This window comes from Myotis myotis, unplaced genomic scaffold, assembly GCF_014108235.1.
Source record: "Myotis myotis isolate mMyoMyo1 unplaced genomic scaffold, mMyoMyo1.p scaffold_m19_p_6, whole genome shotgun sequence".
NCBI lineage: Eukaryota > Metazoa > Chordata > Mammalia > Chiroptera > Vespertilionidae > Myotis > Myotis myotis.
Window position 1 is genome coordinate 17,886,990 of NW_023416368.1, and position 27,169 is coordinate 17,914,158.

Sequence of the window (27,169 nt, forward strand, 5' to 3'; positions counted from 1 at the left end):
GCCGCACTCCCTGGGACATCCCGGAGCCCAAAGGGGCCTCACGTACTTCGAATGCCACCCCGGCCACGCCCGCGGCCACGACCACGCCCCCGTCCACGGCCGCGGAAGGAAGCCCGTGCCCCACCAGCCCCATCACTCTTCACACTCGATGTCTCATCCTGGTCGGGCCAGGCAGGCTCCGGTTTGATCTCTGGTTGCCAGGCTGAGGTGGGGGGGGCCACAGGCACAGACACGTAGGTGGCAGGCTCAGACCCTATAAAGAGAGAGGGCTTTGGGTCAGGCCTGAAGGTGACCACCAAGACCAGGCCCTCCATAGTAAGCGACATATACCTTTGATCTCCCCACGGTTGGCAGGTGTGTGTCGTGGCTCTGGTGGGCGAGCAGGGCGCGAAACCAGTTTCTCTCTCGACACTTCAGTCTTCATGTCTATTTGCAATGGGACCCACTTGTGTTTGTTCCCTGGAAGATGGCACAGGCACAGGAGAAGGGCTTGGAGGAGGTCTCTCCCAGCTATCCTTACCCCCAACTTTCTTCCCCTGTCCAGGGCTTCAGGCCTGAATCACAATCTGGTGACCTTGGGCAAATTCCTTTCCCATGCTGGACCTCACTTTGATGGACACTCCTGGGTGACTCTCAACATCGATTTCTCCATGGTTCAAGAAACCCCCTTCTGGAGTCAGACACATGGTTGCCCAGAACCAAGACTGCACTTTTCAGGCTTCCTTACACTTGTGCCAAAGTTCTGGCTAGGAGAGCTCAGTAAAAGTAGTCAATTCCAGGTTGAGTCCCTAAAAGGGAGACACTTTTCCTGCTCCCCTTCCTGCTAGCTGGAGAGGGTAATAGCGAACCGTCCTGGATGAGAAGTGCCAACACACCACAGCAAGATAAAAAGGAATTGGAGTTGCCATTCTGGGCCTGGCCTACTTACACTGAGGTGTCAGGTGAAAGAAACTTTCGTCGTGTTTAATCTTTGTTACTTTGAATCTCTATTAGAGCAGCCGAACTTATGCTCTAACTTTAGTTTCAGCCAGAGCAAAGCAAATCTTTCACGGGACAGCAACACACTAAGACATACAAGAAATACTGAGGCAGGGGCCTCACCTGTCTTGTGCACTGCTAGAGCCCCACGGCTCAGAAGAGGGCTTACCCAATGCTTGTTTAATAAGAGAAGGATCTGACAGACCAATGACTGAAGTGAAGACTGCTGGCCCAGAAGCCTAGACCAGCCAGGCTCCTAAGGACTCCTTGGGCCCCTGAAATTCCGCTGCCACTTCCAAGTGCTGCCCTGCCACCTTCTCCCAGGCCCCAATCCAAGTCACTCACCTTTCTTCTTCTGACCCCCTCGCTGGCAGTCCTCATCCCCATTCTTCTCCTCCCCTGATTCATCCGATTTGGTTTTTGGGCTCTCCTTACTATCGCTCCCTTCTCCTTTCTCCTGTTCCTTCATGTCCTTTTTGGGTGGCAGCTTACGGGCAGGCTGAGACTTGTGGGACTGTGGCTACAGCAGGAAATAAAGTAACCGGGAGGTGTGGTGAGTCTGCAGGTCTCTTAGGATGGATGGAAGGGAACCCCATCACTATAAAGACAGGGCAGAAGTAGCTGGAGCATGCGATGGCAGGTTGGGCTGGATGCATTCTAAAGGTCCTGTTTTCACGCCTGATGCTTTTATTGGGAAGTGTGGTCAAACAGGCAGGAGGTGGGAGACAACCTGTCTCTCTGGCTTCTTCAAGTCTAAGCGAAAGAGAACCTCTAGGACAAAAAGGCTGGGACTCACAGAAGCCAAATGTTTATTTACTCCCTGCAACAGGACCACATCCAGGTAGTTTGTGGGATGGAGGAGATGCTGGCCCTCGGCCTGTTAATACTAACCCTGTCTGCAAACTGAAGGCCAGCGGCCACCATCAGGTTGGGACCTAGACCGTCAGCCTAGAATGAAAGCCAGGGAAGGAGAGGACTGACCAGGAGCCCCTCCTCTGCTGAGACTAAAGAGAGCTATAAAACTCCCCTAGAGGTGAATACCCGGTCAAAGTCCAACCACTCTGGCAACCCAAGTGTGATGGAGAACACAGGTTCTGGAATAATGCAACACACCTCACTTCCAATCCGCACTTGGCCATCAAAGGGTACCAATTAACCTCTCCCAGCCTTAATGGTCTCATCTAGAACACGGGAATGATTAAAGCACCTACTTTGGAGTCACTGTGAGGGTTAGTTGAAATGATGAATAGACAGCAGTTGGCAGTCTATAATACACAGCCAGGGCTTAAATGATGACTCTTGGATAGCTCAGTGCTGCCCAAATTGTACCAACCATTCCTCTTAAGATAAGACCTGAAGCTCTGAGAGCTTGAAAAGCCAAATGTGTAAACGTAGACAGAGCTCCATCCTACCCATCCCTTTCCTCAGACTCACCTGCACACTCTTGTGGGCTATCTCTCCAGGTGTGGGCCAGTTGATTGCATCTCCAAAGTCACCAACCTGCAAGGCACATTCTATGAAGGCTCTGGGATGACCCTGCCTCTGCCATTTCAACCTCTCGCCCAAGACACAGCTCCATCCAGAGATCAGAGGCCAAATAAGTCTTTCCACTAGGACCATCAACACTGGAGGCCCAGAAAGGGTTCCCCTGCGATTTAGAGAGGATCCTGAACTACCTGGCAGCTCAGAAGCACTCAGCTAGAACAGGGTAGAGGCCAACCCGGTGCCCCACCCCCCACCCCAGGAAGTCTCCTTGGGCTGCCTACTCCTGTTCCTTACCTTGCTGCCTTTGCGCTGTTTAGGAACTGCTGCCCTCACCACCTTTGCCGGAGCAGAGTGTTCTGTGGGAACCAGAAGGGAGAAATGGTTATGCAGAGCCTATGGGGGAGGGCCACCACCAGCTTCTCACTCCCACTCCACCAAGCAACCTGTGGGCTCCCAAAGGAGGAAGACATGATAGAGAGTTAAAAGACACGCACTCTAACAATTTTACCAGCCTTTCTGAAGAAATCATGGAAAGTGAGCTCGTAAGGACAATCAGCAGCCAAGACCCAGGAACCTGGCTCTTGAAGGGGGAAGGCTCTCACAGCCCTATACCTCTTAACATTCTAGAAATCTGTGTGTGAGCAGATCGGGGCTGGTAATCACGAGAAGGCGAGATAAAAATCCTAACTGGGCAATCAAGAAGTCCAGGGACCTCTTTCTCAGCCCTCACATATCAGGGCCAGAACTCGGTCCTCGATGAGCTCTAGCCAAATAGGAGAGTTAGCCATTCAGGAAAAATTCTGTCTGCCTTCCAAATTCCCAAAGAAAAAGTGAGACCCAATTTGACTTATCGTTCTACCTTTAGGAATTTATCCTAATATTTCAAATTAGACAAGTGTTTAGAGTTATGTACAAAGATGTCCTCCACAGTGCTGTTTATAACTGCAAACCGCTGAAAACAAACTACATGTCCGACAGTAGTAAACTGGCTCAATTAAAGTTTAACAACTTTTATAGGCATTAGGAAGACAATGATTTCTACTGATATGAAGAGATAAATGATAAATGAGAAGAGTTACAATCCTATTTTGGTAAAACAAAAAATGTGCACATGCACACATACACAGCAGAAACTCTGGAAGGACATAAGTCGTTACAGAGTTAAGTAGTATGCTTAGTGATTTCTTTTTGTTTGGCATTCCCCAGCAGTTTCAAAAAAGACAGACATGAGCTTTTAAAAATAAAGTGTGTGTGTGTGTGTGTGTGTGTGTGTGTGTGTGTGTGTGTGTTAAGGAAGTGGCCCTGGTCCCTTCTACTCCTACACTTGTTTTCTCAACACAGTTCTGAAGGGTTTCTAAACCCTTCCTCCCCCAGACAGATCCACGGGACTCTACTCACCCACTTCTCTCCTATCACTCTGTCTCCACTGTTGGCTAGCCATGCCAGGGCAAGAACTGCCCCCAGTCTCTGAGCAAAGAAATTTGCAAGGCCGGTCTCAAAAGGAATGTTCTACTCCTTGTTCAGACCTATGTTCCCTTAATTAGTAGAGAGAGTGCTTCCCTGACTCTAACTGTGAAGTCACTGCATTCTTGGCTTCTACTCCATACCAGAGCCACTGGCCCCTCAAGACACCCCACACACCTCTGAGACATGAAGCCGTGAAACCCAGGCCCACAGCATCCCTCTGCCCCAGTGCTGGGAGTAGAGAGCTAGAAATCTCAGTGCCTATAGGATGGAACTCTTAGGCCCAGAAAGCTCCTTACTCCACACTGATTTCCTTACTAATCATGGGTTGATCCAGAGAAGCCTAATACCATCCAGTGCCTTGACTATGCTGTTGCGAACCAGGACCCTGGCAGAGGCAGCCATTTCATTACAGGATCATTACACCTGAGCCATGGTGGTAATCCCTCCTCCTGGCCCCAATACCCCTTGCATGCTACCAGGAGGAAAAACAAGGGCTTGCAACATCAGGTTCATTAACAAGTTGGAAGAGGGAATCAGGTTCAGTGGATGCGTTATTCCTGAAGACTTTCTGGGAAAAGGCAAGGCAAAGTTTTTCAGGTCATTGTCCGTTTCTTCTAATAAAAACTCTTTCAAAATTGGGCAGTCAGATCCTATGATCACCCTGCCTGATATTTTGTTCACCAAGATCACAAAGGGACATGGTAAAGTAGTGAAAGTTCAGTCTCCAGTTAAGGAGAGAGCCCTTCTGCCACTGAAAAACCCCACTGATTCCCTACTCCCCCACCAATCCCAAGCTGACCAAGGGAATGTGGCTAGTGTTGTGGGCATACACGGAATATTCTTCAATTTGTCTTGTGTGAAGTTTGCTGAAAATGCTCCATCCCTAGCTAATGTCCTTCTGTCCCAAAACCCATAGAGGCCTGGTCTTGTACTGCTCCCAACTAGGGTCTCAAGCTGCCCTGCCCCAAGGAAGAACTAAGTTCCATAAGAGACCAAAAAAAGCACACTATGGAGAGAGAACTACAACTGCCTTTAAACACTATTCCTAGATCTGTTCAAATCCCGTGGGGCCTAGGGAAACCCAGAAAGGCTCAGATGAGCTGTTGTCCAGCCCTGTGGGAAGATGGAAAAAAGACTAGCTTACTGACTTCAATGACACATCCCTTTCAGAGTCCCCTCCCAGCCACCTACCTACCTTTATCAGGCAAACACACATGCGTCCCCAATGGGGCCTTGAATCTGAAAACCAATTCTTTGCACAGGCACCAGCCCCTCCCTCCCACCTCTGAATTCTGAAACTTGCACAGCTGCCCTGACCCAGTCAGTGCTCAGGAAACACTAAAGTCACCTCCCTGTGCCTGCCTAAAAAACAGTTGTAAAATGTTTGAGCAGCAAAAAGGACCGTAGTTCTAATGCCCTCTGTTTCTAATGCAGATAGGGAACTGGGGTCCCCAAAAGGGAAGGGGCTTCCCCAGGAAGAGCCAGGATGGGAGATGAAGTCTCAACTCGAAGTCAACCCCCTTTGTCCAGTGCTCCTTCAATTCACCAGAAATCCTGTGTGTCCACTGGTGGGAGAAAGGATCCCAAACCTTCCTGGTGCAATGTTAGGGCACTATCCTGGTATTCCCTGGCAAACAGGGTTACTGAGGGTAGGGAGAGGTTCTCAGTTAGCGAGGGAGAAGTGTGGTGAGGTGGGCCTTACATGGGGACTCCATTCTACATGGGGAGGAAGCTGAAGACAGAGGCCATCAGAGTGTCTTCCTCCTTGACTAAGAAAGCCAGGAGCTAATGAATACCTGGAAAAGGACAAAAGCTGCTTTCTGTCCCATAGGCCCATATCAGCCAGGAGCCAGCACGACTCTAGTTCCGTGGTCGGCAAACTGCGGCTCGCGAGCCACATGTGGCTCTTTGGCCCCTTGAGTGTGGCTCTTCCACAAAATACCACGTGCGGGCATGCATACAGTGCAACTGAAACTTCGTGGCCCATGCGCAGAAGTTGGTTTTCGACCTGGGTGAGTCTATTTTGAAGTACTGCTGATATTTGGCTCTGTTGACTAATGAGTTTGCCGACCACTGCTCTAGTTCCAGGGGGTCCAAGGGCTTCCTGAATCCTCACAGTCTGTGTATTAGATGCAGCACACCAAAACTCCCATGTGCGGGGGCCGAGGAGGGGGAGTTGGGGGCGGGGGGGGAGCAACAGCAGACTTTTGACAATCCTGTATCTGCACGGCCAAGTCACTATTTTTACCTAACATTATTGAGAGTGGTGAGAAGAGGGGAGCTAACCACTGAAGCTAATGCAGGATGACAGGAAACGAGAGGGTAGGTGGGAGATACGGCTGGGCAGAGGGGTTAATGAGTGAGGTGATGGGAGCGGAGGGCAGCTTCCCAGCAAAGTGGGGTAGCTGACCACGAACCACTGAGATCCTGCTTTTCTACACCTCAACTTTCAAGTCTGTGACACCCCATTATTCAAAAACTGATCAGGAAAGTAGGACAGGCAGTCCTTTAGCACACAGACTTTGTTATGTGATGCACTTGGGTCAGAATTCCTGCATACTCTGCCCCTTGCAACTCCAGTTTCCTCTTCTGTAAAACTGGAGTCTTAATTATCTCATAGGGCCACTGTGACAGTTAAATGAGCAGAGCCCAGTAAGAGTGCCCAGCACACAGCAAATGCTAAAAATACAGCTGACTCTTAAACAACCCCTGTGCAGTAGAAAATCCACGTGACTTCTTACTTCCCCAAAACTTAGTTGTCCCTAGTGTCCACAGGGGATTGGTTCTAGGACCTACACCCCAACCCCGCACCACCCACAGATAAAATCCATGGCTGCTCAAGTCCCTTATATAAAACTAGAGGCCCGATGCACAAAATTAGTGCAAGAGTAGGCCTTCCTTCCCCCGGCTGCTGGCACCGGCTTCCCTCTGGCACCCAGGACCCAGGCTTCCCTCGCAGCCCTGGCTTTGTCTGGAGGGTCATCCGAAAGGATGACCAGTCTAATTAGCATATCACGCTTTTATTATTATAGATGGCATAGATCAATGCATATAGTTGGCCCTCTGCATCTGCAGGTCAAAACAGTACAGGTATTTATTGAAAAAAAAAAAAATCCATGTATAAGTAGACCCATGCAGTTCAAACCTGTGTTGTTCAAGGGTCAAATGTAAATGCTAATTAAAATTTAAATGCACAAAGGAAGTTTAATATTTTCAGCCATCCCTATCCTCATCAGTAAAGAAACCATAAAATAATCAACATGAAAAGAATCAGAGCATGTGTGAAAAAACTCTTGGCTCAATTCACTGATTCAGATTACAAATGAGCCCCCTCCCAAACCTGGCTCTTCTTCCAGATACTGCCCTCCAGACACAGGCTGGGCTCCAGGGCAGATTTCCCCAGGAAAGAGGGAAGAAATAAGGGGAAAGTACCACAAGTCCCCAGGGAGGCTTTGGCAGAAACCTCTGCCATGCTAGAGAGGAAGGAAGAGCATAGGGAAGGCCTAGAGTTCCGTTTCAGTTGAAATATAGTCACTCAATTTTTTACTCAGCACAGAAGAGGAATAGAGAGCCTCAAATAGTCTTTTTCAGTCTACAAGGGGGTTAAACCCATTAACACCTGTTACAAAGCCAGATAGAAAGACAAAATGTCTCCTACATTGCCTTGTTCCAGAAAGATCCTTAAAGCTGACCTTTTGAAATAAAAACTACCCAGAGGGGCCAGATCTAGGAAGTTTCTTAAGGAGCAAGAAGTTGGTCAATCAAGGGGAAATTAGTGAAGGTTTTTAGGGAGAGAGGTACATAGGAGAATCAAACTCATCAATCAGATTGTTGTAAGAATTGCCAAGAGGGAGAAGCTGGAACTGAAAATGAGGGACCAAGTGTGGGTGAAAGGTGAGACAGGTCTGGGCTAAGGAGAAAGCATGTAGGACTGAGAGTGGTGGCCCGAGAGGACTACTAGGTTTCAGGCCTTACTGCCAGGGGAACAGAAGGCCAAAGGTTTATTTTGGGGCTGGCACCAATCTCCTGGAGATTGGCATCTGAAAAGGCGGAGTTTACCCTGATTGCAAAAACAAAAAGCTTATACGTTGGGGAGCAGGTAATTTGTTAGGCTTTGCTTGAGTTCACACTCACTCACCTGCTGCCCTATCCCTGGCCATTCGGTCCACCTCCTTGGAGGGAGACCTCAGAGCCCTTGCAGACCCCAAGTGCCCTTGCTAGGCGCTCTCACAGCTTTTCTTTAAGTGTTCACTGGCTGGTTACAGACCTAACCCCACCCTGCCCCCACCATGCGATCCTTGAAGGCAGGAACTAGGCTGCTTTCCCAGCAGTAATCCCAATGTCTAGCTTAGGGCCTGGCAACACAGCTGATATGTAGTTGTTTAAAGAACGGCAAGTTCACACACTCTTCTAAGCTACACCATCTCATACCAGAGAAGAACAAGGGCTTTGGTTCCAAGTGCCAATTCCTGAGGCTATGGTGCCCCACCCCCCCACCCCTGGCTTCAGCAGAGAGCCCTGCCCAGGCTGAAGTATCCTAGGCAATGCTAGAACCAGGCCCCAGACCTGCCTTAACTCAGATCACCAATCATCAATGCTGGGTCCTGGCCAGACTCCATTCATCAACTTTATCACCCGGGGATACTATCTACCACCCCCTCACTGAGCCTCACTTTCCTCAACTGAACAAAAGGTGGTAATATTAGGTCTAGAGGTATGAGGAGAGAGAAGGCAAGATCTCAACCACTGAGACTTCTCACCAAAGCAGAAGAGATGCTAGCAACAAGCTGTGGTTGTGATAACATTAACAAGTGCAGATAATATGTACTGACCACTTACCAGATGCCATGCCCTGTTCTAACATTGAGTTAGTTCCTCTAATTGGTCTCATTTTACAAACAAGGAAACCAAGGCACATGGTATAAGGGTTCTTTTGCCAAGATCACAGCCAGCAAGCAGTAGAACAGGATTTGAAGCCAAGCAGTCTGACTGTAAAACCTGTGCTCTTAACAGAGAGGAGAAGGATCCAAGTTACCTCCTCAGAGTGGCCAACAGGGCAGGCACTCAATGGCAGGCTGCAGAGGTATCACTCTACACACTGGGGAAAACCAAGGCCCAGTGCAGAGAAACCTAACGTCACAGAACAGGGCAAGTGACACTCAGGACTGAATGCTAGCAACCTGACAATCCTCTTCTCCCCTACCCAGAGAGGACAAGGGACACTGTCACCAAGCATACCCAGCTGAAGTCCCTTCTTCTGGCACCCCAGGAGCCATGGGAGGAAAGGGGCATTGCTTCCAGCTCACCTGACATGGATTGTGCCTCCACCCCCTGCCTGAGCGGCAGTCCAGACCCTGATTGTGGAAGGCAGTGGAGCCATCAAGAGGAGGCAGAGGTAGGCAAGGAAAGGAAGTCTGGGTTACAGCCCTCACCCTTTTGCTCCATCACAGACAGCCTAGGGCAGAATCTGAAAAGCCAGGTGTATTCTCAGCTGTCATCCAGCCTGGGAATGGGGTGGAGTCACAAAGGAGGAGCTCGGAGACCACAGGCCTTTCATCCCATCCCCACTGACCCTACGCAGGAACGTTCTACTACAGAGCGAAAGGAATGTCGGGTTAGCCCTCCTCACCTTGACCACCAGTTCTCCCGCTGCGGTTGCTGTTGCCACCCGTCCTCCGAGGCCTCTCTCTGCCCAGCCCTCCCTCCACAAATTCCCCCCAGGCCTGCAGATGAAACACAGGAGGGGCTGAAGGGTGCTCTTGTGGGGAGGGATGGACAGAGAGAGGGAGAGAAACCTTCAGAAGGTCAGACCATCTTGAGGCTCCACTCAAAGGACCAGCAGCCAGCCCAGGACTGCAGAGCCTATGCCTCTAGACTTGGGAGGAGGGGCAGGGCTCCAGTCACATGATGCCACACAGCTAGGCCCAGGACCAGCTCTCGTCAACTATCTTTAGCCCCTGGTGACCCAAGCAGCCTGGTGTCCACTCTCTCCCTGCAGACATAGACCCTGCTGCCCTCAGATGGCTGTGATCACCTCACTGCTGTCACCACAGCTGAAATGTATCAGCAGCCAGTGCAGTCCCTGGCCTCCAAATGCCAGCTCCCTACCCCAGACTTTCCAAACAGCACCTTTGGTTCTGTTTAAAAGAGTAATAATAACCACCTTTTACTGAGTGCTGAATATATAAAAAACTGGCCTAAGTTGCTTTCTATGTGTCATTTCACTAAAATGCCCTAAAATAAAACCCACTATTATTCTAGCTAAGAAAATGAAACTGAGGGAAGGGACCTGCCCAAGGTCACACAGTATATATACATTCCTTGTGACATTATTCACAGATCGCAGGGTAAACCTTCCAAGGAGGTCCTCCCTGACTGTTCAATGTAAGTGCTGCCCTCCTAGCAACTCTAAATCAAGTTCCAATTCAGCCCATAATTTGGGGTCTTCAGAGCACTCACCATCCCAAAATAGTTGCATTTGTGTGTATCCTAACCCACTAATCAATTACTGAGCCCATACTAGGTCCCAGCAAGGTGCCAAAGCTCTTTACATGTAGTAGCTCAGTTATTTTTCCACCACAACTCAAGGAGGTAGGTGTGATGATGATTCCCAGATTACAGGTGAGGAAACTGAGGCTCAGAAGATAGGCCAGCCATGGGCAAACTACGGCCCGCGGGCCGAATCCGGCCCGTTTGAAATGAATAAAACTAAAAAAAAAAAAAAGACCGTACCCTTTTATGTAATGTTTACTTTGAATTTATATTAGTTCACACAAACACTCCATCCATGCTTTTGTTCCGGCCCGCCGGTCCAGTTTAAGAACCCATTGTGGCCCTCGAGTCAAAAAGTTTGCCCACCCATGAGATAGGCTATCTGCCTTGCTCAAGGTCACCAGGCTAGCAAGTAGCAGAGCTGGCATTAGAAACCCAGGTAGAGCCTGCCCCCAACCCTGGACTTGACCAGCTTGTACCATCCCTCGGTGAGAATGACTGGGAATTCCATAGGGTAGGGATCTTTTCTACCTGCCCACTGGCCCCTGGAATCCAGGACTGCAGCCTGTGCATGGCAGGCCCACAGTAAATATTTACTGAATGAAGGACTTTACATAGGTATGGGTGCTCCTCAACTTCCCAGAAAATTCTCTTCTGGGAAGGAAGGTTATTTACCTCATTACATCATGACAGAGCAGCGTGGCAGCTGTAATCCCCTTTGGAGCCCAGACCTAAGCTCTGTCCTGAGTTGGAACCAGTGTGCTTCAATCCAAACACCAGGGGGCAGCTCTGGGAAGTAGAGGTCATACAACACAGCACAAGGACTACCCAGAGTCCCAGACCAGACCATAAATCACAAGGCTGGCCGACACCGCGGGGCTGGGAAGCACAGGCACCACCCTCAAACATAGGCTTAGTGTTGCCAGAGATTCTGAGTTTCCAAGAAAAATAGAAAAACCAAGTAGGTATCAACGAGAAATTTCCTGCTTTCTAAATGCTGTCAACAAATTATCATTGAAAAAACCCTTCTACATACATATTCAGTCTATGGGCTCTCTAGGTCCGTGGTCACCAACCTTCTGGACCTCACAGACCACCAGCTGGCAACCACTCCTCTAGGAAGGCCTGCGGGACAGGCCAGTCACCAGGCGGCTGAGCCCTGACTTCAGGAACCAGTCTCTCAGGAAGGTTCCAAGGCACATGCAACGTTCTGCTGCCCTCCCAACCTCATTTTTCTGATGCAGGAGGCCGATGCCCTTAAACTGGTTTCCCGCTCTTCCTAGTGATCACCCACCACCTCAGGTAATGCAACCTCATTCTTATTGACCTATATGTAGGGCATTCTCTGCTGGAAGAGGCTTCTAGATTCAAGAAATTACTCTGGATTATTATTACTTTTGGACAGGAAAACTGAGGCCCAGGAAGGGCCAGGCTGTGCCCAAAGTGACCTGTGAATTTTTGTGAAGCTGGCACTCAACATCGAGTTCTTGCCTCCAGATCGAGAGCTTTCCCACAGGTAGGAAAGCCAATTCCCCCTCAACAAATACGTTCTGTGCACCACTGCACCCATGCATAGCGCTTGGGGTAGGGCCTCAGGGACCCAAGCAGTAGAGGAGCTGCCCCTCTGCTTTTTTGTTTTTGAAATATATTTTTATTGATTTCAGAGAGGAAGGAAGAGGGAGAAAGAAACATCAATGATGAGAGAGAATCACTGATCAGGTAGTCCTTGTGCTGTGTTGTATGACCTCTACTTCCCAGAGCTCCTGTGCACCCCCTATAGGGGCTCGAGCCCACAACCCTGGCATGTGACCTGACCAGGAATCTAACCGTGACCTCCTGGTTCATAGGTCAACCTCTTAGCCACACTAGCCAGGCTGCCCCTCTGTTTTTAAGAAAACTGACGTCTCGCCCTAGGTGGTTTGGCTCGGTAGATAATTGGCCTGTGGACTGAAGAGTCCTGGGTTCGATTCCCAGTAGGGGGCGTACAGGAGGCAGCCTATCAAAAATTCTCCCTCATCACTGATGTTTCCATCTCTCTCTCCTTCTCTGAAATAAAAGTTTTTAAAAAAATCAATAACAGCCGAAACCGGTTTGGCTCAGTGGATAGAGCGTCGGCCTGCGGACTGAAAGGTCCCAGGTTCTATTCCGGTCAAGGGCATGTACCTGGGTTGCAGGCACAATCCCCAGTAGGAGATGTGCAGGAGGCAGCTGATTGATGTTTCTCTCTCATCAATGTTTCTAACTATCTCTCTCCCTTCCTCTCTGCAAAAAATCAATAAAATATATTAAAAAAAATCAGTAACAAATATATATTAAAAAAAAAACACCTGACTTCTCACATGGAACTGGAATACATGACAGAAAAGGAGGGGTGTTCTGGGTGAAGTATATCTGGGGAGCAGGCCCCACTTTTACCCCCAACTTGATTTCTTCAGACTTCTCCAGGGAAGGCCGGACCGCAGCTCTCTGGAAGACCCGGTGTAAGCAGGCCTGACTAGCCATCTATCCAATGTGTGACAGTGGGGTACTCTCGCTAACCGTTTCTCGCTCTCTGAAATGAACAATCTCTAACAACTCCAGCCCTGCAAGCCAGGGACACTCGGTTATCAAAACCTTGCCGGTGCCCAGAAGCAGATGGGGAGCTAGAGGTCTTGGGCAGAGACTAGTTCCTTAAATCCAGGCCACCCAGTCTGGCCTTGCTCTCCAGAAGCCCCTGATTCAGTGCCACATGCTACATCCCAACGGGGAAGGACATTACGGATGTGGAGACAGGAGCTGCCCCATCTGCAGACTCCTAACCCTGCTCGCAGAAGGCAGCAGGTACCCTATTTCACACCGTTCTCCTTTAGCAAATGTAGAGGGGGGTTTAACCCCTGCCCCAAACCCACCTCACCACCATTTTACAAGGCTGCTGGGCTAAGAAGCAGGACAGGACAGTTTAACAGCATGTACTTTGAAGTCCACTCGAAGAACTTCTCAATACTAGCCACCATCAAATAAGTAACTCACAAGGCTGGTGAGATGGTCAAATATGAGCCACCGTTCATGTAGGCACCATCTAGGCCACACAGGATAAAGGCCAAGCAAGCAGGTTTGTGAGGAAGCAAAAAGGCACCTTACATGGACGTTCTTAGAAGAGTCAGACTCTGGTTTTCTGAAATTATGAAAGGGGTTCAAGATAGCTGCTTGTGCATAGGATTTAAGCAGCTTAAATTAAATCATAGTTAAACACAGAACTAGCATAAATGTATGATAGTATTCTTTTTGTCTCCTTTGAGGCAACACTTGAACCTGATGCTAAAAATAAATATAAGGAGAACTACGATCATAGCAAATAACTAGGGACATCCAATTATAAATTTCAGACAAACAGCAATAACTTATTAAAAATAAGTTATGTCCCATGAAATATTTGGGATACCTTATATTATTATTCAGTTTATGCATCCTGTATCATTTGCTAAATCTGGCTACTATAGGAAAGAAGGGCCATTGCCCCATGCTCCCTGACAGTGGGGTAGCAAGTAGAAGGAGACTCAAAAAGGGATGCCAGTCCTGGCCCAGAACCTACAGCCCTTGCAGTGGGAGCTGGGCAGAAAGTCCCATCAGGGTGTCTTCAGTGTCTTCATTCAGAGGCCTGTGGTCAGGGCAGAGGGTGCCTGTCATCGCATGCTCATTGATCACTCGAACCACAACTTCAGATGAAGCCAGCTTTCTAGGCTGCACTTCTTACACTGATAGTGGGTGCATAGATTCTCATTTTAATCTTTTTCTTTACACTATGTTCTTTTGTATTAAATATTTAATAGTTTCTTGAAAAGAGAAATAAGTGGCAGAGCCCAAGCCCCTTGGCCACTTCATCTCCCACTCAGCTAGAGTTCCTGTGCAGAAGTTGATATAGAACAAAGCTCCTCACTTCACAGCTGTGAAAACACAGATTGGTGAGCTCCAGGCTTGCAATACCATACTTCTGCAATCTAAGGACACCTGGGGTGGGAGTAGAGGGTTATGGGGGGAGGGGTAGCCTTGGTTAAAATGCAGATTCCTGTCTTCCCCCAGGCTCCAGAAATCAGGTTGGGGAGAGGGGCAGAGTTAGATTATCCGCGGCTTTAACAAGATTCCTGTGCAATGCTGATGCCAACTGATGTTTGAGAACTGAGCTGACAATGAGTGAGACCACCAGGGAAGGACCCTGGTCTCCAGTCCCCCTGCTTACAGGCAGGAATTACCAGGCCCACAAGAGCAGGAGTGCTTCCATCACACACACAAAGAGCAGCCAGGAAGAGTGCATGAGGAGCACATCTCTTCCATTTACCCCTAGTCCAATCTCCAGCATCAGGAACCAATACTGGTCAGGTCAAGAAGCCACTAGCTGAGTGTCTTGATAGCTATGAGGTCACAAAGGATAGGTCTGGGATGGGCTCAGGGTTTAGTTTCAAGCTCCAAACTATGGCAATACCAGAGGGAGAAGAATGAAGGCTCTGAAGAGACTGACTGTCTGCCTCATCCTTACAGCCAAAGAGCCTCTACTCTTACCCCTAGGCCTTTTTGCTCACCCAGTGCTCTGATGTCTGGGTCCCTTAAATAAGAATAGTTACACTTGCCCTAACCGGTTTGGCTCAGTGGATAGAGCGTCAGCCTACGGACTCAAGGGTCCCAGGTTCGAATCTGGTCAAGGGCATGTACCTTGGTTGCAGGCACATCCCCAGTAGGGAGTGTGCAGGAGGCAGCTGATCGATGTTTCTCTCTCATGGATGTTTCTAACTCTCTATCCCTCTCCCTTCCTCTCTGTAAAAAAAAATCAATAAAGTATATTAAAAAAAATAAAAATCATCATTCTCCCCTTAAAAAAAAAAAAGGGAATAGTTACACTTACTAAGCATTTGTCAGGCCTCCTGCTGTGGGGCTTTTGTGCATTAGGTTTTTTAATCTTTACAAAGGCTATTCCAGTTCTAGAGGAGAGTCAGAGGCTAAATGACTAGCCAAAGGGCACAAAATGAAATCCCAGACTACCCTAGACCTCTCAGCTCTGCAGTAGACAAACACTAGGTTCTTTAGGTCCCCAAGGGGCTCCAGCTCAAGCCTACACTCCCTACAGAGTAGCCACTGGCACCAGAATCCACTTCTCTGAGCCCATCATCTCACCTGCCAGCTGGGGATAACACCACTCAGCACAGGGGAAGAGGGGCAAGTAGAGCCAGGAATCAAAGCACTGAATATCTATAATAATAAAAGCATAATATGCTAATTAGACCAACGGCATTCTGGCCGAAGCTGGGAAGCCCAGGTCCCGGGTGCCTGCCCTCTGGTGGTCAGTGCACTCCCACAGGGGGAGCACTGCTCAGCCAGAAGCCCTGAGCTGGCTCATGGCTGGCGAGCACAGCGGTAGTGGAGGGAGCCTCTCCCACCTCTGCAGCAGCAGCACTAAAGATGTCCGACTGCTGGCTTAGACCTGCTCCCTGCTTAAGCTGTCAGTCAGACATCCCCTGAGGGCTCCCGGACTTCAAGAGGGCACAGGTGGGGCTGAGGGACACCCCTCCTCCCACCCCAGTGCACAAATTTCGTTCACTGGGCCTCTAGTTTCAAAGATAATGCTAGGGCCACCTGCAACCCAAAGGCCCCAGCACCAAGCCTAGGAGAACTGTGCTTCCTCCAGCAGATCAGAAAGGAGAGGATAAAGGAAGTACACAGCTATATGTAGGACAAAGGGCAGGCAGGAAAGGGGAACAGGAGATGGAAAAGAGGGGTTTTGCCGAAACCGGTTTGGCTCAGTGGATAGAGCGTCGGCCTGCGGACTGAAAGGTCCCAGGTTCGATTCCGGTCAAGGGCATGTACCTGGGTTGCCAGCGCATCCCCGGTGGGGGATGTGCAGGAGGCGGCTGGTCGATGTTTCTCTCTCATCAGTGTTTCTGACTTTCTCTCTCTCTCCCTTCCTCTCTGTAAAAAATCAATAAAATATATTTTAAAAAAAAAAAAAAAAAAAAAAGAAAAGAGGGGTTTTGTATAGGCCCTGCCTTGTGGGGAGGGGGAGCACACAAGGGGAGGGCTGAAGAAGAGCATAAACCATCCATCTAGGTAAATTACCTTTCTTTACCCTTGATGACCATGGCAAATCAGCTCATAAGGTACTTCCTCACCTAACATGGCACCTAAGTCTCACAAAAAAAAAAAAAAAGTTTGAGTTAGGAAGGGTGGATGTTGTCCTCCCCATATTACAGAGTGTAGAACTGCGAGTTTCCTGACTTGTCCCCAAAGTATGAACTTGCTTTCTGAGATCCCAGCCCTGTGCTCCTGCCAACCTATCATGAAAGTTGACGGTCATGGGCAAACTTGGTTATTGAGGGGTCTGTGTGCTAGCCACTGGTGAAGTGATGGAGAACAAGACAGTCCCTATTCTCTGAGGGTTCAGTTTATATAAGGGCTTTAAACTGAAACTTCACCTGTGACTGGTTAATCTTGACTGCCTGGGATCAATGAGCAATATCAGCTGTGGGCAGAAAGGATGCAGCTACAAACATATTTATATTCCCAGTTTGGCAATGACTGAAATGCTCATCATCTCAACTATTTAACCCACATGTGTACTGTGGATACATAGAGTAGGTAAGATTGCCAAGGTTCCAGTCATGAAACTAGTACCTGATGTGAAAGCTGACATGGGTGGTGGTAGGTTCAATGCTAACTTTCCCTCCAGGACCCAATCTGTCCTCATCTCAGGCAAGGTCTGTAAGCCTTAGGTCCAGAGTCTTCCAGAGGGATTATGGCAAGACCCAAGAAGAACAAGATGCAAGCACAAGTGAAAATTATGGAACAGATGCCTCTGTGGAAAGAGCACTGGGCTGGAAGTCAGGAAAACAGTGTACTTTCCCAAGGTCAGCCTGCATCACTCAACTACACAACCAGCAGCTGAGTGGTGCAATGGTTAAGGGCCAGGGCCCGCAGTCCAGGCTCTGCTACTTCTACCTTGGTGACCTGGGTTTCTGTAAATAGGAATGTTTCTAAACTAATGGATTGTAGAATTAAATGACTGGATCATTTAAAGTGCTTGAAAAAGTGCCTCCCACTTAGTAAGCACTCAATACTTATTAGCTATTATTTCCCAAGTTTATAGATGTCGCCAATATCTCATTCCACCCCTATTATGTACCTAGTCCTGGATGTCTGCTTAGTGCCCACATCTCTCCCAAAATCATTTTGAGCAGCTCATCAGTAAGGCAGAATAGTGGAAGGGTGGGCCGGTTTTCAGGAAATTTAGAGCATTTCCTGGCAACACCTTCTCCATTTGGAGGGGCCTTCTTAGGGTGTGTCAATGGCTGGCCCAGTGTGGATCGGGGAAGTGCTGGAGGAAAGGGGAAGAGAGCTGAAGGCTTGTGTCTAGAGGACCAGGAGCGACAATGGGTCTGTCCTGCCTTGGAGCTTGTTCTGCCAGGCAAAGTCCTCTTTTAGTCTATATGCCTGCAGCACTGCCACTCAAAGGGGCTCCTGTTTCTTTCTCCTGGCAGGAACAAGGTGGAATGAAGTGAGACTTAGCATGGGCATCTCCCTTGATGCCACTTGGGAGACTTTGGCTAAGAGACTATCTCAGTTTCCTATAAAATGAGAAGCAACCAGATGGCTTCCAAAGCTCCTTTGGATTCTGGTGGATCTCACGAGCTGCTACTGCAAAGGGGAAATGCCAGTGATGATTCAAATCAGGAGGGTCCAGAAAGCCTGGAATGTCAGAATATCCTAGAGCAGCTACCATCAAGCTGCTGCCAATGGGGAACTTCTGCAGCCTGGCGTTCCCAAGCTGCCCATGTTCTCCTCACACCCCTTTTCCCATGCTCGGCAAGAGGGCCTCCCACGCAATGGACAAACTGCTGTGTCCTGAAGAGAAAGGCCAACAGAGTCAAATATCTTTTTGAAAAGTTTATGAAGCTACTACTGAGCCCTTAGTATTATTTGTCACTATGCTAAGTGCCTCCCTTGCAATATCCGACCTAATAGAAAGACTGATGCTTATCTTTTTACTCTGACTTTTTCTCTTCTTAGTTATGCTTTAAAGGGGGAGGTGGGGAGAGAAGTGGCTCAGCCAGTTTTTAACTCTGACCCTCAATCTCCATAAGCCTATGGAGAACTTTCTCTACAAAAGGGAGCCTACTACTACCCACCTCAAGGGCTCTAGCGAGATATGAATAAAAAAGTGTTTTTGTAAACTCTACTTGGGTTCTGAGGGTTTTCCCAAAGGTAGTACCAACTCTTTCAACCCAAGGGCTTGATGAATAAGATTAGACCCCAGGGGGAAAAAAAATCAAAGGATGGTGTCTGAGAATCCTCAGGTCTCCCCACCATCTGGGACAAATGTCCACCTCAGGGCGAAAGTGCAAAAACCAAGTCACCTTCTTGTTCTGGGAACAGGCCCCTCCCAGAGTGTGGAAACTGTTCTGCTGGGTGCAGCAGTGACTGGAGGGAAGACCACCTTCCCCGGATCCACCAGTCTTCAAAACCCCAACCATCAGTGAGCGGGCCCTCAGTACCTGAAGGCTAATTCAAGGTCTGCTGTTCATCCTCAGCCCTCATATGAAGGGGCAGGGGGGAGGCAGCAGCAAGCTAGTGATACCTAGAAGGTAACTCTATTTTACAGGCTGAAAAACTAAGGCACAGATTTGGGTGGAGGGTGGGGTGGTGAAACCAGGCTCCCACAAATCGCAGACCTGCTAAGGAATGAGGTTCTTGCCACAAAAGTGCCCTGGTGTAAAGTGCATGTGTCCATGCACCAGGGGGCAGGACCATTGGACAAACTATCATTTAGAGATTTTTAGTTCCAACCTCACCCAGGCCAACCCATGTCCCTTTCTGCAACCATGCTGGTCCAGCTGGTCTTTTCCCCACTGCTGGCAAGCCTCTACCAGAACGTCTGGTGGACTTAGGCGCAACCCAGGACAAACCCATGTGGAGGCCTTTGCCCACCTCCACTGGTTTCTCTTTGTACCTTGGCTACTTGCAAACCCAAGAGTAAGCTCTAGGAAGGAGCTGAATGTGATCGGAAGGGCACTGAGCTGGGCGTCAGGAGAGGAGTGCTTGTTTAAACACTGCACCCCGGATGGCAGCCTTTGTCAGGAGCTTTCCCAAGGTGAGCCTCTTCCCTCAGCAGAGTGGTGCATGTGGGGGCACGGGCACAGGGGACACGTGCATTCTGGACCGGGCTCAGTGGTCTCAGATCAATAAGAGCCTGCAAGAGGGAGTGAAGGAGCAGAGTCCTCACAGGCAGCAGAGCTGGGGTGTGCATGCCTGCACTCCTAGTAAAGTAGCACTGGCCAGCTCCTTAATCTTTCTTAGGAAAGCACTACTTTTTCCCCCAAGGCTGCTTTAAGGGTTACAAGATAAGTGCCTTTGGAAGCCTGTGTTTCCTCACCTGAGGACATGCTTATGTAGAGAGAGGAAAGGAGAGAAGAAACATTGCTTGGTCGCTTTCCATATGTTTCCCAATTAGGGATCAAACCCGCAATCCAGGTTATGTGCCCTGACTGGGAATTGAACCAGTAACCTTTTGGTTATGAGACTATATTCAACCAACCGAGCTATTCTGGCTGGGCAGCATGTTTCTAAGCAGGGAAAAAAATATATAGCTCACAAAGCATGATCCCATATTTAAAAAATATGTGTGTACATATACGTGTGTGTATGCACACACGCACATTCTAGAAATGTGCTAATACAGTAGTCACTAGCACATGTGGATACTGAGCACTTGTAATGTGGCTAGTCCGAACTGAGAAGTGCTTTAAGTTTAAAAGACACTAGATTTTAAAGACTTATTACAAAGAATATAAGATACTAGAGGCCCGGTGCACAAAATTCATGCATGTATAGGGTCCCTAGGCCTGGCTGGTGATCAGGGCCTATCTGTGGAGCAACCGGCAGGGCGATAGGGGCCCTTGCTCACACCCACCTTGGCCTGGTGCTGCCCACTCGCAGGCCCTGCCCCCTGCCGCCACCTCCAATCACCCTCTGTGGGGCAACTGGTGGGGCATTGAGGTCCCCGCTTGCACCGCCTTGGCTGCCCGCTCACCTGCTCCACCATCCCACCGCAGTCCAGCTCTCATCGGGGCCCATTGGGGCCGGCAGTGCCTTCACTGCCGCCCGCTGCCAGCGCTGCATCACCAACACCCACATGTTCCGCGCCACCCCCTGGTGGTCAGTGCACGTCTAACTCCCAGTCGGTTGAACTCACCAGTGGGGACAATTTGCATATTAGCCTTTTATTATATAGGATTTCACTAGTAATTTTTTTTTTATTATTATATGTTGAAACAGTACCTTGGGTTATATATAAATGGATTTCACCTGTCTTTACTTTTTAAAATATGGCTACCAAAAAATTTAAGATTATACATGTGGCTTGCACTGTATTTCTATTATGCAGCACTGGTCTAAAAGGATGATATGGTTGCTTCACAGTATTAATGGTAGTTGGTGGGACAGATTATAGAAATTTGTTTCCTTTGCTAAAACATATTTGGACATCTTCTACAATGAATTGGTGTTGTTTTAGTAAGTTGAAAAGATTTCCCCTTCACAAGAAGTTAAAAGGCCCAACACACAATAGTGTTTCCCACCCTGCTTTGGTAATAACCCAGAGCCACCCTCCTAACCCCCTCACATTGGCCTGGAGGCCATGCCTGAGAAACCACAAGGTCAGCATGGCTCTTTCCAACAGGCTGCAAGGGCCTGACAGAGGTGAAGAGGAACGAACATTTCTGGGGGAAGAGAGGCCAGGGCCTGGCTCATACCCACTCAAGAGTGGTCAAAGGACCAGAGCTGGGACCTCCAGGCTGGGCCACCGGGGGCACAGAGATTCCTGCTGTCTAAAGGTTTGTGAGGAACTTTTCTGGTTGGGGTTTGTATATTTCTGTAGTCTGGGAGAACGCGAAGCCAGATGACAAGTAAGGCAAGAATTCTAGAGGCAGCCTGCTATTGGCTGGAATCCCAGCTACTTACCAACTACTGCTGAGCCTTGAGCAAATTACTGAACCTCTCTGAACTCCTGGATGAACAACTGCACCCAGGACCACACAAGTTATGAAAAATGAAGACCAGTCAGAAGAAATGAGGGAGCGGGGCTGCAATCAGAATCTGGGTCCCTACACTCTCATCTCAGGCAGCCTGCTCTGACCACTCAGTCCCCCAGCCTGCCCACCCTGAATATCTTACTTGAAATAAAAAAGCCAGCACACTTTCTGACAAGAAGTCAGGAATAGAACACTATGACATAAAAAGGCCAGGTTGGGCTCATTATTCACGCCCAGGTTCCACCATCCTTGCTCCAGCTCCTGCTGGTGCCCCCATGCTATTCACTCATCACCTCACTCCACCTCCATGCTGGGGCATGGAGCCTGGGACAGGCCAGGGGAAGTTGGTCCAGGCAAGGAAACACCAAGTTCCTTAGCTCTGGGGCCAAGAGACGGAGAACCTGGAGAATAAACATCTGCCTGCCTCAGGCCACCCTTCTGATTAATGGGCACAGTTCGACAAACTAAGCTTCTGGACAGTTTAAGAAGAGAGGAATTAAGAAATAGCAACCAGAACACTTCCTCTTCAAGTGGCCTAGCCTCAGGGGGGGAAAAGCTTTAAAAAAAAAAAAAAAATCAGACCCAAGTCACTATGCCATTATCCATTCCTTTCATCTCTTTCCTGGACTACTGCAGAAGCCTCCAATGAGGTCCCCGTTTCCAACCTGGCCTCCTGCTGCCCTGACCCCAGTTCAATCTCAACAGAACAGAGTAATCCTGAAGAAACAAGATCATGCCATCTCTCTCACTGTTTTCAGAACAGGACACAAACTTCCTAAGCTGGCCTCCAAAAGCCTCTTGCTTTTCTGCTTTTTTGAGCCCCTCTCCTCTCTCTCACACAGGCCTCTACGTTTCTTGGAGAACTTGATGTCCCTCTAGGCTAGAATGCTCATCACCAGGCTACCTATCAATGCCATCTTGGCTCACCCTTAGAGGCATTATTCCCTGACACCTTGATAGAAGCTGCCCCAGTCAAACCCGCCCACCCCAACACGTTTCTATTACAATGCCTTTCTTTCACAAAGCACTTACCACTATCAGAAACTGCCATGTAGTATTAAAGGTGGCTGCAAATGAACACTTCTCCCATGGAAAGGCAGGACCCATGTCCCCTTCCCTTCACTCTGCAGAATCTGTAACCTCTATCAACATAATATGGTAAAGGTGATGCTGTGCCAGTGTGCAGGCCCAGGACCTCAGGATACTGACAGCATTTACTCCCTGTCTCTTGGAACATCCTCTGAGAGCCCTAAGCCATATGTAGTACTACCACGCTAACCAATCATGCTGGAGAGGGCACTTCAGTTCCAGCTGAAGTCAGCCTCCAGCCACCTCCGCCAAGGTACCAAACATGTGAGTGAAGCTGTGGTGGACCTTACAGATCAGGACACCTGCCACCTTTACCACTGCTATGTAGAAAAGAATCACTTGGCTGAGCCCTGTCCAAATGCTGACCCACAAATCAGTGAATAAAATGGTTGTACTAACTTTTGGGTTGATTTACTTGGCAGTGATAAGCAGAACTGCCTTGTTGGTTTACTGTATCTCCCCATTAGAATGTAAACTATGAGGGCAGGCTCCTTCAGTCTTGTTCCCATCAGAATCCCATGGTCTAACACTTAGTAGGTAATTTAATAAATGTGAGATGAATGACTTTCACTTTGGTGGCAGTCAAGTTCCTTCCTTTCACACAAAGGGTAAGCTCAAGCCCTGGTGGTTCTCTAGATAAGCCTGAGGTCTCTGAATTCTGTTTCTTGAGATGGGTCAACTTCCCTTCTACTGAGACAGTTAATACTTTGACTCTGGCCTCCTCCCATCCTAGGTTCTAAACCTCAGGGCCAGAAGGTGGGTCTCAGCAACCACCCAACTTAACCATGTACAGGATATGTCAGAATCTTCTCAATAATATTCCTGCTAAGAGATGAGCCACCCCTATCTCCACACTTCTGAGGGCACCCACAACCTTTTGGGGCAGCCCATCTTAGCCCAGCATTTTCTAGAAGCCTATGTCAGAATGCCCCATGCCTAGGTAGAAGAATCCCATAGCCTTGGCCAAACTCTTGGGGATGACACTCAAAGCCCGTGCAATTGGGTGGGGAAATCAATCCCCGTTAGATGAAACTTTTCTCACCAACTGCAGTCTTGATCTTCAATTTGACATATCAAACTTAATTCTAGTGTGAAAGGACCTTGAAAGGTCTGGCTCAACCACCTTCATTTTCAGTAAAGGGAAAGGAAGTCCAAAAAGGTTCAGTAAGTGATCACCCAATGTATCTTAGCAAGTGAGTCAAACACCTGGGTCTAGAAGACTGGTTTCCAGTTTTCCTGCCCAAATTCTCCACTCCTTCTCCCACCTCCCCTTACAGGGCCCACACCAACAATTGTGAGGAGTAGCCCTGCCTTGGAGAAGCCTCTTTCCAGTGATTGTGGTCCCCAGAGAAAATGTAATGCTTCAATTAGTTCCAATGCTCCGAAAGTAATGCACAAGGCTTCTAGCCAGGGTCTTTCCCCTTTCTAGTCCAAGACACTATAACATCTGCCTTAGCTGGTCTCATGTCTAACAGGGTGTCTGAGCTGGAAGGGACCTTAAAGACTGAGATCAAAGACTGTACCCATTTCACAGATGGGTGAAGGGAACAATGACTCATTGAGGCTGTACATAACCGTTTCCCTTACAGCTCCAACCCTTAGCTCTCAGACAGCTTTTTACTGCTAGAACCTTAGGCCCACAATGCCCAGAGGTGTCCTGTCTCTCCATCACATTTATTCTCCCTCAAAGAGGTAGTTAAGGAGTTCGCTCTAGAACTGCAATTCCGGCCTTAGGCCTTAAAGTCTTCCCTACCCTCTCCTCTCAAACTCTTCTCCCAGAGTATGCTCCTCAGCTCATAGGCTGGACCAGGGGTGGGCAAACTTTTTGACTCGAGGGCCACAATGGGTTCTTAAACTGGACCGGAGGGCCGGAACAAAAGCATGGATGGAGTGTTTGTGTGAACTAATATAAATTCAAAGTAAACATCATTACATAAAAGGGTACGGTCTTTTTTTTTTTTAGTTTTAATTCATTTCAAATGGGCCGGATCCGGCCCGCTGGCCGTAGTTTGCCCACGGCTGGGCTGGACACTGTCCTCTTTCCTTTGTACAATAAAACACAGAAAGTCTGAGCCCATAGGCCTCACGCTGGCATCCTTGTTTAAAGGTAGGCTGCGTCGGACAGAGGCCATTCGATCAGGTCATCTCATTTTTTTCTGTAACAGTTTTATTAATATACTGTGCTACTCACCCATTTAAAGTATACAACTCAATGTTTTTGCTGTATTTGGGGGGGTGGGGAGAGGGGGGAGTATGTTCAGAGTTTGGCTTTTTAAAGAAAAACTGAAAATCTCTAGGTTTCCAGATGCATTTTCTTAATTTTAAAATATAGGTGGTCACTTTAAACTGTTTTTAATGCAAGGTCAAAATCTGTCAGTAGGCTGGACTGGACCTGCGGAGATAAGATGTAAGCTGCCCATTTGTGACTTCCAGGATATAAACCAAATCAAGCTGACATATGGCGACAGGAGATTTAACTCTGGGTAGGAGGCACATGAAACAATATACAGATCTTGTAACACAGAAACCCACACCTGAAATCTACATGTTCATGTTGACCAATGGCACCCCAATAAATAAATAAAAACCAACCATGGAAGGAATGTGTCTTGTTTATCCCTGAATTCTGGGGCCTGACACCTAACTCAATATTTTCTGAATGAGCAAGTCTAGGAAATTACTTTGCTAATTTGCAACTGCAGGGCCACCCAAACTGTTCAAATATTATCACCACATCAAGAAATTCAGTATCTCCTGTGGCAGCTGAATACATTTGGGGGGGGATTTTTCCAAAGTTACTACTTGGCCAGAGCCAAAACCTACTAATGTTCTACCTCCCACAAGAGCTTCACCCATAGGGCTACAGTAGGTCTACTCAAATGCTTTATTTCAGAACAGGCATTTTTACCCACCCCAAGCTTTGATTCTCTGGACAAAATAACCCTAGTTCCCTCAACCGTTCCCTCCTCACAGAAATGTGCATGTGTCCCAGTGAGCCACCCCCGCTGTGTATTCCTGATTTCCTGTCTCCCTCCCACATTCCCTAGAAGTAGCACTGGGCTGCCACACCCAACCTTGCTCTCACCATATCTAAGTTCCACCCCCTACACTCGGCTCCACTTCAGACAAAACTCAGGCTACTATTCCATCCATGTAATTGGTCTCTTTCCCTCATATAGCTGTTAATATATATACAGAAGAAAAGCAGAGACACAACCCAAAGTGGCAGAAAGACACCAAAGATGGAATGGGAGGGTTTCCATACAAAGCACCGAGCCCATCTCTCACTGACATTCTGTCACGGGCATTCCTAAGCACCGCACTGTGGGCTCCCCACTGCAGAACTGTACCCCCCAGTGATTCTTCAATTCCCCTCCACTACGGATTGCATGAAGCCCAGGACAAGATCAGAAGAGCTGGCTCTAAGAAGCGGCATGGGCTGCCTTCCTGGGTAGGCTCAGGACCACACAGAAAGAATCATCAGGCAGAGGACCCAGGAAGCCAGGGAAGTTGGCTTTAGCACCTATCTTTGTTAGCAAACTAAAGACCCGGGTCAAATTCAGATCTCAAAAGAAAACCATCAATACTCTTACAATTATCGCTTTTTATTTATTTTTTGCCAGACTCCAGCTAAGCACTCATATTCACCTAACTCACTTTCAACAATGATCCCACTATGTGGGCAACTATATATAACTCCATTTACTGAAGCCCAGAAGTTACACCAAGGGCACTCAGTTGGTAAACGGCTGGGTTAACTGAAACTGTGGTTGACTGAGTTTAAAGTTCATGTTCAACTACCCCATTCTGCTTTTTCCTCCAGAGGTGGAGTGAAAATAGAACTGGAGTGGGAGCCAAGAGACTTGGGTTCAAGTCTCAGCCTTGCTTTGAATTGACTGATTTTGAACAAATCCTATTTCCTTTCTGGGCCTTTAGTACCTAAACTGTGAGAGGTTTAGATTCAATGATCTCCAGGGTCCCTTCCAGCTCTATATTCCTTCTCTGAAAGGAGGGGAAGGAAACCCAAGCCCCTTGAGGGCACAGCAATAGGAACAGAGTTGACAACTGGACATGGGGCTGCAGAAGCCTAACTCTCTATACTTCCTCAGGAAATCACTACAACAGCTGAAGTCAGCTTAGGGGAGGTGGCTCTGATGGAAGGCAACCTTGTACACGTTGCTACCTGTGTAACAACCTGCAGGACCAAATTGCAGTGACTGGTAGCAGGCAGCCTGGATGCGGAGTCCTGCCACACGGGTGCCTCCCCTGGTGGAGGTGGGAACTGCCACCTGGAAGCCTGTCTCCCTGCCACTGCTTCCAAGGCCACCACCTACCTCTTCCTGTCTAGCTAGCCCTCTACAGTAGACACAAGCAAACTGGAGGCTCTAACCTCAAGCATGAGCTCAGCCTAGGCCAGTCCTTCAGCAACTGTGCTTCTTCCAGCAACTGAGATGAATTACAGCTAATCTGGCCTTCTGAAAGGTCAGAGAAATCCCATAAACCAGAGCCGCTCCCTACACCCCTTAAGGATCACAGCTGATAATCGCTCAAGAACTACAATTCAGGATGACTTAGAAGCCTGTTCCCTTTTATAATCTGGGAACATT

At 48.5% G+C, this 27,169-nt stretch overlaps 1 protein-coding gene across 5 annotated transcripts in view; it reads right to left on the bottom strand.

Moving 5' to 3' along the window:
- Window positions 1-27,169, bottom strand: part of LARP1 (La ribonucleoprotein 1, translational regulator) — a 52,000-nt gene that overhangs the window by 14,522 nt on the left and 10,309 nt on the right. For 2 of the 5 annotated variants that reach the window (XM_036315723.1, XM_036315725.1), the window contains 5 exons: window positions 2,758-2,819; window positions 2,413-2,478; window positions 1,324-1,498; window positions 331-459; window positions 47-253 (listed from right to left, as the gene is read on the bottom strand). In XM_036315723.1, coding sequence (XP_036171616.1) covers window positions 47-253; window positions 331-459; window positions 1,324-1,498; window positions 2,413-2,478; window positions 2,758-2,819 — 639 coding nt within the window. The remainder of the gene's footprint in view (window positions 1-46; window positions 254-330; window positions 460-1,323; window positions 1,499-2,412; window positions 2,479-2,757; window positions 2,820-27,169) is intronic. The other 3 variants (XM_036315726.1, XM_036315727.1, XM_036315724.1) reach the window with 2 other exon arrangements.